Here is a 14,744-nt window from a genome sequence, read left to right on the forward strand (position 1 = left end):
TGATCTCTTTCAACTTCGGCCATGGGCTTTCTAAGGTTTCACTTACTTCATGACTATGCAGACTGGGTCAAGCACAGACCTGTGACCTTCCACTGGGAAGCTACTTCAGGTATCTGCAAAAATTATCACAGTCCCTTTGGCCAGTCAGGATGAACTGAAGTAAATACTCTGCCTGGCACCACCTTCCCAATACTTGGCAGGAGACCTTGTCAGTGATTGGCTGAAGCAGGAACGTCATTGACCTCAGCTGTCTATCTGTAAGTCCATTTAGGAAAGAAATGTGGAGGGTGAGTCTGATTTGTTTTCCATGACTCTGTATTAATTCTTTATGACTGAGGCGTTCTTTTCCAAATCCTCCCAAACTATCCACTGACTAATCCACCGGTGTAAGTTTGCGTGTAGATGGGTTCCTGAATATGGCTTCCAGGCTATCATTCCTGAGAAATCTGACTTTCATAATATTTGGAGAACTCAATACTTCCTGTCCTACATCTCTCTGGCTAGCTTTTCTGACTGCCGTTCTCAAGTTATCTTCCTGCACTTATTACTTACTGAGCACACATGTGTGAGTGTGCGTGTGCCGCGGCATACAAGTGGGAGTCGGAGGACAACTTGCAGGAATTGGTTTTCTCCTTTCATCTTGAGGTTCTCAGAGAAGACACTAAAGTCGTCAGCTTGGCAACAAGCACCTTTACTGGCGAGGTCATTTGCAGCCCCTTCAATTACCCTAATATACTTAGTTTTTCAAGTGAGTCTTATTTTAATAAAATCCTGGAAACGAAAGTGGTTTTTTTTCCCCCAATATATTTCAGAAGAGCACTAAAAACAAAAACTAACAAAAACCTGTTGCAGTGAAGGTCTTCTTAGACCTCAAGCTTAAGCGTCCTTGTGCTAGTGAAAGAGGTGCAAATATGAAATTTGGCTTTTGCAAATTTCCCTGAAACGGGAAGCGTGGCCCGTGTATTAGAAGGGCTCTGTGTGATGGAGCCAAGTGCAGGCCTGGGTGATGCGGAGCTGCCAGGACCAGCTGCCTGCCATCCCTTCGCCCATGCGCACTTGACTAAAATGCTTTGTTGCTGCCTGATGTGGTTTCAGTTTTCTACAGTGCCATGCCTGCTATCTGTCACACTGAATGGATAATGACGTTCTTAATCTGGATTAATGTGATATGAGATGGGGCATGTAATATGAAAATGTTTTAAGAAGCAATGCAGAGGAAATATCACAAGACAGTGGAGCATGATCTGTGTGTTGGCCAGCTGCCATCGTTTCTGGGATTTGTTTTGTTTTGTCCCCCCGCCCTTTCTTGCGTTATGTGCCATTGTTATAGAACGTCTACTCTCACATGAGCTGAATACAAGCAAAGGCTCGGTGCGTTGGGCTTGTGGCCCTGCAGTTCCTTCCCGGAGCTCTCAGAGAAGCAAGTGAATGTGGCTTAGTATGGACAAAAGGCCAGAAGCAACACAGTGCTCCTCCACCTAGCTCTTAAGACAGACATTCGTTCTGCTGTTTACTTAACGTTTTTAAGATGCACATATGTTGTACTTTTAATCACATAAAATCGTGATACCATTTTGGTTTTGAAAACGGATTTTTATCTAGGGGGTTGCTGTGGACTGAGCAAACGTTTGTGCCTTCCTGAAATCTGTGTGCTGTTCATCTAATTCCCAGTGCAGCTGGATTGGAGCTGTGGCCTCTCAGGGAACCATTAACATTAAGTGAAACCTTGGGATTGATGCAGGAATGATGGCGTGCACCTGTAATTGCAGCCGCCAGAAGGCTGAGGTAGGAGAATTATGACTTCTAGGCTAGCCTGGGTCACATAGTGAGTTTAAAGCCAGCCTGAGCTACACTGTGAGACGCTGTCAGCACTGTCACAGTGGCTGCCTGCAAACCATAGAAGAGGAGCCACCAAAAGCCATGACTGCCAGGGAGGGTCCTGTTCTTCAGTCGCAGCCTCTGTTACTGAGAGAAAACACTTACTTGTTGTTTAAACCAGTCTGTAGTATTTTTCTATTACAATCTAAGTTGGCCAAGGTCAAAGTGGACAGTCCTGAAGCCAAGCCTGGTTGTCTCTAGAGAAGACAGTCTGAAAGTGGGACTGGGCGGCTATTTGGTCACTCTGGTTGCTGAGAATAAAGCCGCATCCTCAATTTGGGAAGAAAATTCCCCAGGGAAGTAAGTTCTTGCTTAGCCTGGACTTTGCTATATAAATTCAGTCAGTGCCCAGTGTTTTTCAAAGGGTTTGATCAACTGTTTCTGATGAATAGTGCAGACAGAAGGCGAGCGGGTGAATTCTGATTCTTAGGAGTAGACAGAGGAGGTGCCTTACAGGGAGATGACCAAGAAAGGGTGAGGCATTCCCCCATTCAAAGGACCATTCCCAACCCCTGCCTGCCGCTGCTCTCCAAAACCCGACCCTCGCCACTTTCCATCGAGGGCGAAGAGTTCCACTTGGGTAGTGCGCCCTGGCTCCAAGAAGATCAAGCACTCAAAGTCTTTGCCAGTGCCTGTGTGATTCCACTCCCTGGAACTCTGTAGTTGGTTTCTAGTGGCCTAAACGCAGTGAGTTTATATCCTCACCCGCAGAATAAGGATAAAAATGCTGCCTTGGAGGTGTGGTAACCACAGTTAGAAACAAAATACGCAAAGTGCCCAGCGGTAGTCAGGAGTGGTCCAAACATGGCACTGGTCCTATGGAGGATCCATCTCCGGGCTGGTATGGATGCCGGGGATCCTTCTCTGCACCTCTCCCCTTCCTCACAGACAGCACTCCGTCGGGCCCGCATCGTTGGCCTTTCTGTCCCCTTCATCTTTATCTCCCTGCTCACTGTGATTCAGACTCTATCACTGGGATACTGCTGTCATCGTGCCTCCTGAGGACACGGGCCATAGGGTAAGCACCTTAGAGCAGAACCTGATGTTGCAGGCACACTATAAACCAACCATCCCAAGAGCCTGCTGACTTTTCCCTTCCCCATCCACCTCAAAACTCAGTCACTGACACTGATCTTCTAAAATCACTGTTGTCTGTGTATTCATGTTGCTGAAATGCTCTGAGCATCCTCACAGGCTGAAGGACATCGTACACGCTGTCTCCCAGAGCGCACAAGGAACGGATGTTCCCTAGGCAACCCTTCAGATGAGACCACAGACAAGACTGGAAACTTGACCATTATACTAAGGGGACCCTGAGCAGAGGACCCCAGCTAAGCCATGTGGGACTCTCCAGTTACAAAAATAATGTATTAACAAAGGTTTCTTGTTTCAGTCTGCTGGGTTTGGGTAAAAACTTGTTACAAAACAACAGGTAACATATTTCCAATATCCCCTCTACATGGTAACTCTTATATGTTGTTATTCTCTATTATTTACCTACTTATTTATTTTAAAAAAATTTGGTAGCTGGGCACAGTGGATTTACCTGCAGTCCCAGCACTTCCAGGAGGCAGAGGCAGGTGGATCTCTGTGAGTTTGGGGTCAGCCTGGTGTACAAGGTTGAGTCCAGGACAGCCAAGGCTAACCCAGAGAAACCCTATCTCAAAAACAAAAACAACCCAACCAACCAAGCAGACAAACAAAGGTGCCTGTTGTACCCTTACCCAGTTGATTCTCCGCGGTTCTCCACCTTCCTAATGCTACAACCCTTTAATACAGTTTTCCTCATGTTGTGGTGACTCCAACCATTACAATTATTTTTGTTGTTACTTTGTAATTTTGCTGTTAGGAATCATGTAAATCTCTGTGCTTTTCCATGATTTTAGGCACTCTCTGTGGAAGGGCCAGTCGACCCCTAAAAAGGGTTCTTACCCACATGTTGAACAGCACTGGCCTGAGCAGTAACTTACTGACTGTGTTCATATCAAAGGCACTCAGAACCCATCAATAGACTGGGATGTTCTTTTTGTCTTAGCATGGGCTCCGAGTAGGTTTTTTTGTTTTTGGTTTTGGATTTTATTTTTGTTTGTTTGTTTGTTTGTTTTTTTTAATTGGTTCTGAGCAAAACACAGGAGATTCACACTGAATTTACATTTTCCTTTGGGCATGGTATCTGAATCTCTCTGACCCTGGGTTTCCCATCCCAAGCTGTGTCCTCAGTGTAACAAACTCTGATGTCCCGTCCCATAGCATTCTGGGAACCCAAGGAGACCATTTATTGTGGGCTGAGTGTAAAATATCTCCCCAGAGGCTTATGTGTGCCCTTTTGTTTGGTTGGTTTGGCTTTGTGGGGGGAGGGGGTTTTGGGGGGTGGTGGTGAGAGAAGTTCTTGCTCTGTAGCCTTGACTTTCCTAGGATTCTCTCTCCTCAAATTCACAAGAGATCTGCTCCTCCTGTCTCCCAAGTCCTGGGATTGAAAGTGTGTGCCCCCAGGCCCATCTGGCTTATATGTTTTAACACCTGGTCCCCAGGCAGCGGTGCTGCTGTTAGGCTCTTGTTGCGGGGAGGCAGGTCCCTAGGGGTGAGGCTGGAGGCTGAGCTCACTTCCTGTATACTCTCTGTTTACTGATTGCAGATGCAGTGTCACCAGCCGGCTCTTGTTCTTGCCTCTGTGCCTTCCCTGCCATGATGGGCTGAGCGCCAGGATAAAGCGTTCCGCTCTTAAGTTGCTCTTGCCTAGTGCCTTGTCACAGCAACGCAAAAGCCTAATGAGTGTGCTACTAAACATCGGGCTAAGAATCTGCTCGGGACCATGGGGGAAATGCAGCCATCTTCTAAATTAATGCCAGTGGAGGGTAGTATCAATAACCCCATTTACTTGAAATGACATATCCCATCTATAAAAAACTTTATTGTTTGTTTTTGTTTTTTGTTTTTTCGAGACAAGGTTTCTCTGTGCAGCCTTGGCTGTCCTAGATTCACTTTTGTAGACCAGGCTGGCCTCGAATTCACAGCGATTCACCTGCCTCTGCCTCCCGAGTGCTGGGATTAGAGGTGTGCGCCACCACGCCCGGCACATAAAGAAATTTATTGTCATCTCTTTGACACAGTGACCTTAGAATTCTATGATGACAGAATCTGGTTGTTTCTGGATTCAAATACTTTCATGAAAAGTAGGACTAAGAATGCCAAACCATGTGGCTCCTGTCACCTTTTCACCAAAATCAGCTCCCACATTCCCTCTGCCCCTCCCTATACTTCACTCTTAGGTTATAATTTCACTCTTTGAAGGTCTGAAGCTAGAAACTCAAGAGGGAAAAACAAAATGACTCAGCATGTAAGAGCCTTTGGATGTCTAGAAGTTTGGAGAACAGTGTCTCACTGAGTGTTGGGAGAAGAGTGTTTCCCATTCAGGGAGCGGGAAGGAGGGGTCATCTGAGCTACCTGACATTGCTAAAGTGGTGTGAGCCTCACTCATTGATGATGTGGAGCGAGGCGAGCCATTCGCCCGTCTGTGAGGAAAGACGAAGAAAAGAATCAGAGTAGAGACCCGTATTTGGTCCCAAACCTGGGCCCTGGGAACCCGCCCACACCCCTTGGCTGGGTATTGTAGAGGAGACTCCAGATGTTTCGTTTGCAGCTCTCCTCATCATCTGCCCCGGAAGGGTTTGGTTTGCCTCATGTGTTTGGGGACATCTGGCATCTTGAAAGCTAAAAAGCTAAATGGAGTGCTCTCTCCTGCCAGAGAGTTCTGAGGAAGTCAGTCCTCCGCTTCCAAGTGTTTAACAGCTCTTGGCTGCCCCTGGCATTGGGCAGCAGGGGCAGCCTCTGCATGCCTCAACCCACTTTTGCAATTCCTTTTTTTCCTTGGTGCCTTTCTAGCTTGAGTGAACCCCTATTCTCTGAGCAGGCTCTGCACTGCTCTGTGTACCTCAGAACCTACCTTGGAACACCCTCTACCCCACCTCTACCCCCCCAAACCTAACATCTGCTACAAGGCAGGAGTCCGGTCACCGCCCTCCACTACTCGGTCTTTATGCAATAATTTATGTATCTTGTACTTCTACGCTATAAAATTTGTAAACACAGAAACCAACAAGTAAGAGAAGTTAACATTTCTTCCTTTTGGTGCCATAGTTTGAATCTGGAATATTCCCCAGAGGTCCATGTGTCAAAGGTCCGGTCCAGCACGCTGTTGGAAAATGGTGGAACTTTAAGAGGTGGGGCCTGGTGGGAGCTCCTCCGGTTATTGGGAGAGTAGCCTTGGAGGGAATCACATGGCTTCTGCCTGCCTTTTTCTCTTTCACTTCCTGGTCCCCAGCAGAGAGGCTGTGCACTGCCTGTGCGTCCTTCACCATGCACTGCTGCCCCTTTACTCAGAAGAGACTTAAAAGTGTATGTCCATCAGTCAAGGACTGGAATGCCCAGAGCTCTGAGATAAAACATCTTTAAAAAAACTTTTTTTTTGGTATGGTGATCATCACTGGTCTTTGCTATGGTAGCTCACCACTGACTAACGCACTAGGCCTAAGGGCAACCATGTTTAAAAATTGAATTTAGAAGGGGGATAGGTGAATACATAAGGGTGAGCTACTGAAGGGGGTTTTAAAAATGAATGCCTTGAAGGGCTCTAACTGTTGACTAATAAATGAAAAATTAATTCTAGCTAACGAAACGTATCACTTCCTTCACCCACTACACCATCACTGAAAGCCACCCAGATATTAAAAACATCCGTGACTCATTTTTATGCAAAATTCCCTGCTGATACACATCAGCTCTAGCCACCTAGATGAATAATCAAGTGTCGTTTCCAATAAGTCGGAGACTCCTGTCAAGAGTTGTAACCAATTAGAACTTACTCCAGTGAGGAAGTGGCTGCTGGTGTTGCCAAGCAACGGCCAAGCTGTAAAGCACTTTCTGATGCTCTTTTCCATTTAACCAGCGGCAAGTTGTGAGTGACATTCTGATTCCAGCAAAAGAAAGACAAATTATAACCCAGGATGGGGTATCGATGATGAGGAGTGTGTTTTCTTTTAAATGCAAATGGAAAATGAACATTTAAAAGTAGAATTTAAACAGTCCATCATGATTCTGATTTTAATTAGAAGATTAGGTGTCAGTGGGATACAACTGTGTCTCAGGATAATGGTCTCGTGCTGCTAGATAAATAACCCAGACATCCTGGAAAACGGGTAACTGGTCAGACAGGGACAGTGTATTTTGGGACTCTGAAGCATTTATTACCACAGCTACGCTGGTTTATAATGACTCTTATTTTTATTGTTTGGGAGGATTAAGAAATAAAAGCAAATATTGAAAATAAACTGCCGGCAGCTATGCTGCTGAGGGAAAGCTGCTTGTTCCAGCATTATTGGAAAACCCTCTTCTGCCATAGAACGGCCCCCCCCCCTCCCCCCGTACTGACCGCCTGAAGAGTTTATACTGGGAATTTAACAGCCAAACAAAGCCCAAAGCCATGATAACCACTGTGGCTGTGCACAGGCTCTTGCACTGAAACGGTCCGAGCCGTGCGTTCACTCACAAGCTGAGTGCATCAACTTGAATTTTTAAAAATTGTAGGCATTCTTGAGCGATACATCTTCTCCCGGGCAGGAAAGGCCTATGGGGAGTAATAAGCACATATGCCTCTGTCTATAAGACTCATACATTATTGACTATGCCTTCCCGACAGGAAACATCTGGATGAAAGTGAAAAATTAGGCAGAAGGCTGCAGCCCTCGGTACCGCGCAAGATGCCAGCCTTCCTTGTCTATTTCACGTTGTGGAAAGAGCCAGCCTCCCACCCCACTCCACCCCCACCCCTTGCACACTGCTGTGTAAGTGGCTTATTCACTCTTGGGTGACACCCACATCCTCACTGGTGGTCTCTCGTGTCTGCTCAGTCCTTGCTTATGGGGTAAGTGGGCAAACGCCCACTTCTGACAGGAGATTCTGAGGACAGAGTATATAAGCCACCTAATGGTGCTGAGTACAAAGTGTCACCGAGAAGCTGTATGTCTTTAAAATCGTGGTATTAAGAAGATCAGGACCTTTGATAGCTAAGTTACTGGGAGCATGCCTTTGAAGGGGACTGCGGGGGACTCTGGTCTGTCTTTGTCTCTGCTTTGATTCTAGATGTGACCATTTGTTCCAGCATGCCCTCTGTAATGGCCATCTGCCACTCTCACTGATTGACTTTAGACTTTGACTTTGCTTAATTGCAAGCTAACTAGACCTTTTATCTTGATAGGTTATCTGCCTCGGGTATTTTATTGTAGTGATGCAAAATTGACTAATATGATGGCATGTTGGGTTCTTGTCCTTGGAGCACCAGAAATGAGGTTCACAGTGGGAACTGGAAAGACTTACTATTCAAAAGTACCATTTTGCTCAATGACAAACTATGGCATTCACTCCCCAGGCATTTACCTTTGAAAAACTCTGAGTCCAGAATAAACAAAGCTAAATTGATCATCAATTGTCTTTATAACTGTTAAAGTGTGTGATGAGTCTAACAGTTTGTAATATTTCATCCAGATATTCAAGTCCAGAGGCCTCTTTATCCTCAATGATTTCGAATCCCTTTGTGTTAATCAGCTTTTTGACACTATGACAAAGCATTCAAGACTACCAATTTACAAAGACTGTGGCTCTCTTGGACCATATCTTTAGAGGGTTCAGTCCATGATCCCTTGGGCCTCTGGTAAGACAGCATGTTATGGCTGGGGTTTGTGTCAGAGCAAAACCTCTGACTTCATGGCCAGGAAGCGAGAGAAGGAATCTGAGACGTTAGGGATGCCACAGTCCCCTTTGGGGCTGTGCCTCCTACAACTTCCAGTTGGAGGACTACTACCTACCCTAGGGACTCAGCCTTTAATACCCAGGCCGTAGGAAGCTTCCAGAACCCCAGTCATAGCAGGAGCCGTCCTAACTCATCCTATCAGCCTGGTGGTCAGCTTCCTCCTTGACACATTCTCTCCTCTTGTGTACTCGAAGGCCACCTGCCACTCTCTTGCCGCCTCACGTCAGTCTGTGAAAGTCATTCCTTCAGGTAGGAAGTCACATGTGCACACAGATCCACCGTATCTTCCCTCTTTCCGATGAGTTATGACATTTAAAAAGAAAAATGAGCACTAACTTGACCTGAGGGCAGCCCATTAGTTACGTATTTCCATTGGAGAAGTATGCATTTAGTCTCAGTTTTGTTTCCTGAAATCACATCCATTTGCTTCCTGAGTCACAAGAAAATTGCACTGGGTTCCAGGATTACTCAGAGCCTTTGGTGAGGAATCTAGTGAAAGACTGTCAAGGCCTAAATAAATCTCCCCGGTGCCCTTTTAAAAGCACAAACACTTGCGGAGGATGGGTGGGAAATCTGGCAGGTTAACCAGGCAAGGTTCTGTCCTATGAAAAAATCAGTTGTGTTCTTAGCAATAGTCATTAATCCATTCTGTAAATCCCAACCGCGAGTCTATCTTGAGACCACAACTCTGCGGGTCTCTTCTTCCCGAAGCACGGAGGCATCAATCACATTTGGTCTGGCTCTACCTCCACATATTATCCCCAGAAAGACTAAAGCCAAAAGCAATTTATTTTTAAATGAAAATGTGACTTCGGGATGGAGAGATGGCTCAGTGGTTAAGAGCACATGGTGGCTCACAACCATCTGTAATGTGATCTGATGCCTTCTGCAGATAAAGCACTCATATACAATAAATAAATAAAAATTCTGAAAATGTGACCTCACTCAACTCCCAGCGTTACAAACAAACAAAGGCCACACAAACACGCATGCGCACACACAAACACGCATGCGCACACACATGTGTGTGGGCACACACATGATGCTGATCTTAAAGAACCTCCATGCACTGTTGCCTGAGGCAGCCTTACATACACTGCATGAAGTAGATGGGTGGGTAAAGCCTATGAAAGCCTCTGGAAATCAACAGGGTGCACACGGTAGGGAAGGAGGCGGGCGGCACGCTGGTGCAGGTGGGGAAGACCGTACCTGCTGAGGAGCCAAAGGGAAAGTCTCAGAATCCAGGGCTTTTATTTTATTTTATTATTTTAGCATAAACCTTGTGGGGTTGTGTGGGTAGGTGATAAACCCTGAGGTTTGGTGACAAACTTTCAAAAGCCACTTATTTGGGAAGGATGGGTGATATTGAAACTTCACAGCTGTCTCTGTGTACCTCTGTCTGGGCTCAACATGCCTACACTGTCTAGTTTTCCTGTGTCTCTTTATGACCTGCTGTTTCCACTTTCTATGTATGGTTTGTGAGTTTCCAAGGAAGAAGCCATCAGTTTGCTACGTTCTCTTATTTGGTTTTTCTTTCCTTGCTCGATTATGTGTCTGTCTGTCTGTCTGTCTGTCTGTCTGTCTGTCTGTCTCTTTCTCTGTCTCTTTCTCTGTCTCTCTGTCTCTGTCTCTGTCTCTGTCTCTGTCTCTGTCTCTCTCTCTCTCTCTCTCTCTCTCCTCTCCGCTCTCTCTCTCTCTCTGTGTGTGTGTGTGTGTGTGTGTGTGTGTGTGTGTGTGTGTGTGTGTGTGCACGTAAGGGTGGTTGCCCGAAGACGACAGAAATAGCCAATTCCTTGGAGGTGGAGTTATAGGGAGCTGCTAGCTGTGTGCCACCTGCTGTGGGTGCTAAGAACCAAACTCAGGCCCTCTGTGAGAGCAATGCACACTCTTAACCATGGAGCCATTTCTCTAGTCCCTTAACTGCTTTTCTTGGTAAAAGGATTTCCCTTTTATTATTTTCTTGCCCCATGGCATTCGTCGGAGCAGACAGAAAGTTTCGCGGGTCTTTGGTTTTTCATCTATCTACTGAGCCATCATTAGATACCTCCTGGATATGGCCAACAGGTAAAAAGAGAACATACCAGGAAAAAAAAAAAACTTGTCTCCAGAAGCATCCTCATGGCAGGATGGACTGAATGGGCCCTTAGGGTCACTGAGAGAAATAAATCAGTGGAAGGTGGCAGCTGCCAGAGCCCACCCAGCCTTCTCGAAGCAAGTCTTAGAGTTTGCTCCCCCATTCTGCTAGCAAGGTCCAACCAGGTTCTCCGTCCTGAGCTTGCAGAGTCATCTCCTACCCGGCCCCTTGAAACAGTTTCCTAACTGTGTGTTAACTGGTAAAAGCATCTACTGCCGGCAAAGCCCTCACTTAGGACAGACAGATGGCTCACTTCTTTGTTCCCTTATCACCTTGAGACCAAAGGTCTAGGAAGATAAATGAAAAACCTTGGGTTCCAGACTGAATGTCTTAGAAGTAGTTAAAGGCCTTGAGGCCAGGTGTCCTGGCTCAGGCCCAGCCTCCAACAGAAACCCCCTTGCTTAAACCCTTGCTTAAACTGTTAAAATCTGATTGGCACTCACAAATGCCCCCTCACCTTGTGGTTTTCATCTTTTAAATATGCAATACAGCTTCCCCTCAGGGAAAGGTTCATATCCCCAGGCTGCCTCCCTGAGCTCAGAAAATAAAGCTTTCATTTGAAGCTTCCGTATCTGAAGTGAGTTTTCTCAACTTCTACCCCAAACCCAACAACAGAGACAGCAGGGCCTGGAAAAGCAGCAGATTTGAGGTACAGTGAAGGGGACCGAGCAGAGCACCCACACACTGGAGCCACCCCATTCATGCTTTAGCAGAATCATGGAGGGATTCATAAAGACCACAGGTTCTCAGGCACCTTCCATATTTGGAGGCCATGGGACTTGGGGTAGCTAAGAATTAGTTTTCTTGTTTCATTAGTTGGTTTGGTGTTTTGAGACGAGGCCTCATTATGTAACTTAGGCTGACTTCAAACTTGCAAATCTTCCTGCCTTCACCTCATCAATGCTGGGATTATAGGCAACACATCGTAATCTGCCTCTGGGCCCATAGTAAGAACCAATGAGCTAGAGGTGAAAGGTTCAAGGAAACGTCTAGAAACGATGAGAGTCATATCTGTGCGGAAGGAGGTACTCAGGACACACTTCCTGTCCTGTCCAGTATCTCCTTCTCCCACAAACAGTTGGGAATGGATAATGGAGAAACTGGCTCTGAGGCAGTGCAAATACCAGCTTTCAAATGCACAGCTGATGGGGGAGGGAGGGCTGTTATGCTGAGAAAGGAGAACGTCCAGAGGCTTCAAGAAGCCGGGCAGTGGTGGCGCATGCCTTTAATCCCAGCACTCGGGAGACAGAGGCAGGCGGATCTCTGTGAGTTCGAGGCCAGCCTGGTCTACAAAGCAAGTCCAGGATAGTCAAGGCTACACAAAGAAACCCTGTCTTGAAAAACAAAAACAAAGACAAAGACAAAAACAAAACAAACAAACAAAAAGAATCTGTGACATTTCATGGAGCTTGACGGTTGTTCTAAATTTGTCTTAAAAATGACATTGGCCTGGCTGCTCACCTAGAGTTCTTCTGGGGGAAAAAAACATTTCTTTTTCTCCCCCATCAGCCATGGCCAGCACTTCGATATCTAAGACATGGTTCAGGCCTGTAAAGTGCTTCTCCATTCAGAAAACACGGTCCCCCCAACAGGTAATTGAAGTTCATAGTCTCAGACCTGGTCAGGGCCTGCTGACCCTGGGAATCTGCATTTGAACAGGCTCCCCAATCAATCCACTATACATGAAAGTATGAGAAACACTGCTCTGCTTTTCTCCTGAGTACCTCAAAGTGCCTCAAGCGATGTCTGGGGACAGAGCCAGGCATGCAGTATGAACCACTGATTTATGTTACCTGGGTGGGTGGGACACCAGAGAAATGGAAGACACTTTGCATTCTGTATAGTGCACAGGCTGAGGGCCCCGTCAGGTGGGACACTTTGATGTGCCACCTGGGCAAGCCTTGCACTTGGGCTGGCTCTTTGCCTCACTTTGGCGAGAAGCCTGTTTTCTTACGGAACAGAGTCTGTGTTTCCTGTCTCTTACCTCATTCAACTTTTCGGGACTAAATGCAGACATCAGGGCACCTCTGACCTCTTCCCACCTTCTGTCACGCAACAAGAGGATGCTGTCTGAAACTGGCTTGGGTTCCAGACCTGAAGACTGATGGAAAGGAACAAGCAGACGGTTAGCACCCCGGGAACTGAAGCCACCTTAGTGGCTGTCCTAGTCAGCTTTAACTGTCAATCAAGTAATTTGAAAAGGGAGTGCCAACTGAGGGATTGAAAAGATCAGACTGGCCTATGGGCAGTTATCTTGTTTGTTGGTTGATGGAGGAGGGCCCAGCCCACTGTGGGCAGCGCTTTTCCCTGGGCCAGTGGTCCTGGGCTGTATAACAAGCTAGAAGCGTGAATCTATGAGTGAGCCAGCAGTCAGCATTCTTGCATGGCTTCTCCTTCAAGATCTTGCTTGAGTTCTGGCCCTCGCTTCCTTCAGTGATGGACTGTGATCTCTCTGGAGGGACAAGCCAAATAAACCCTCTCCTCCCAAAGTTGTTTTCGGTCAGAGTGTCTTTTCACAACAACAGAATGAAACCAGGATGGGGGCAGTTGGAGGACATAATAGACACCCCTGCTGAAGTCCACCACTGACCCAAACCTAGATTTCTCTTACAAGGACACAGGAAGGATTATAATGTTCACAGCCAAGGATCTAAGATGCACAGCTGAGTCCAAAAGGGGACAGATGGACAGATCTGCTAGCCTTGTCACAGCGTGGACACCATGAAAACAAAACTGAATAGCCTCTGTGTGCCCCGAGGTCCCCGTGAAGCCCTCTGGGGAGGACCAAAGTGGGTTTCCTAGGGTTGAAGGTCACATCTGAATTTTGTGGCAAGAGATTTTGGGTGTCTTGGTTGAGTGGATTTGGCTCAGATTCATGTATCCATGTTCTTGGTATGTTGGAGGTGAAAGAAGGGACTGATGAACAAGTGTCCTTCAGGAGGATACCAGGACGGCTGTTTCGTGGTTCTATGTTCTAGTGTCCATTTGGGTTTTCTTTGAACTTTACTTTGAACATTTCATATGTGAGTACTTGATTTGCATCGTCCTCCCTTCCTTCTCCCACACCCAGCCCTGCCGACTCCTTCTCACAACTCATGATTTCTTACCCTTTACTTATAGATACAAACACATGTAAATTTATAAGTACAATCTGCTGAGTTAATTTTGGATTGCTCATACCTGTTTAAAATTGACCTTTGGGATTGGATAACCTATTGCAGGCTCATCCTTAGAGAAGACCAATTCCCCCTCTCTCAGCACCCATTAATAGCCTGTAGCTCTTCATCTAGGAATGAAATCTTGTGAGAGTTCCCCCATATGTGTTGGCGTGTCAACTGGTGTTATCATTTATTAGGCTTTATCATTTTTCTTTTATTGAAAACAATATTTTTAATACAATATATTCTGATTCCAGCCTCCCCTCCCTCCCTATTCCTCTCAAGGTCTTGGCTTTTTTTCAAGGCTTGTCTCAGCCGCAACACTGTTGAGAGTTCCTAGGTGCAGTGTCCCTGTCATGTAGATGACACTATCTTGAAGTAGGTGTTCTGGTCCTTTGGCCCTTAGTCTTTGTCCCCTCTGATTAGATGTTCTCTGAGCCTTAGGTGTAGGACTTTGTGTTGTAGATGTGTCAACTGGGGCTGGGTACCCCACGGTCAGCTGTTTTTTGCATTTTGACCAGTGCAGCTTCTGTAGTGGCCTCTGTTGGCTGCAAAAAGATGCCTCGGTGATGAAGATGCCTCAGTAAGATCTACATTTACATATTGGCAAGTCATGGGTCCCGAGGTAGGCCTGTGAGTGTGCATATGACACAGGACAAATGAGAGTTGGAAGGATTCAGCAGGCATAGGGGGTACATAGCCTTGTGTCTGGAGTCAGGCCTGTGAGGGTCATTGTTTTTTTTCTTAACATAGATTTGTTGAATGTCCA

At 46.3% G+C, this 14,744-nt stretch overlaps 1 protein-coding gene across 1 annotated transcript in view; it reads right to left on the bottom strand.

Annotated features, from left to right (window-relative positions):
• Positions 1–14,744, bottom strand: part of Tbxas1 (thromboxane A synthase 1) — a 141,219-nt gene that overhangs the window by 62,643 nt on the left and 63,832 nt on the right. The window contains exon 5 of the mRNA XM_051152437.1: positions 12,802–12,918. Within this exon, the coding sequence (XP_051008394.1) occupies positions 12,802–12,918 (117 nt within the window). The remainder of the gene's footprint in view (positions 1–12,801; positions 12,919–14,744) is intronic.

The sequence above is a fragment of the Acomys russatus genome, chromosome 10 (assembly GCF_903995435.1).
Source record: "Acomys russatus chromosome 10, mAcoRus1.1, whole genome shotgun sequence".
In the NCBI taxonomy this organism is placed as follows: domain Eukaryota; kingdom Metazoa; phylum Chordata; class Mammalia; order Rodentia; family Muridae; genus Acomys; species Acomys russatus.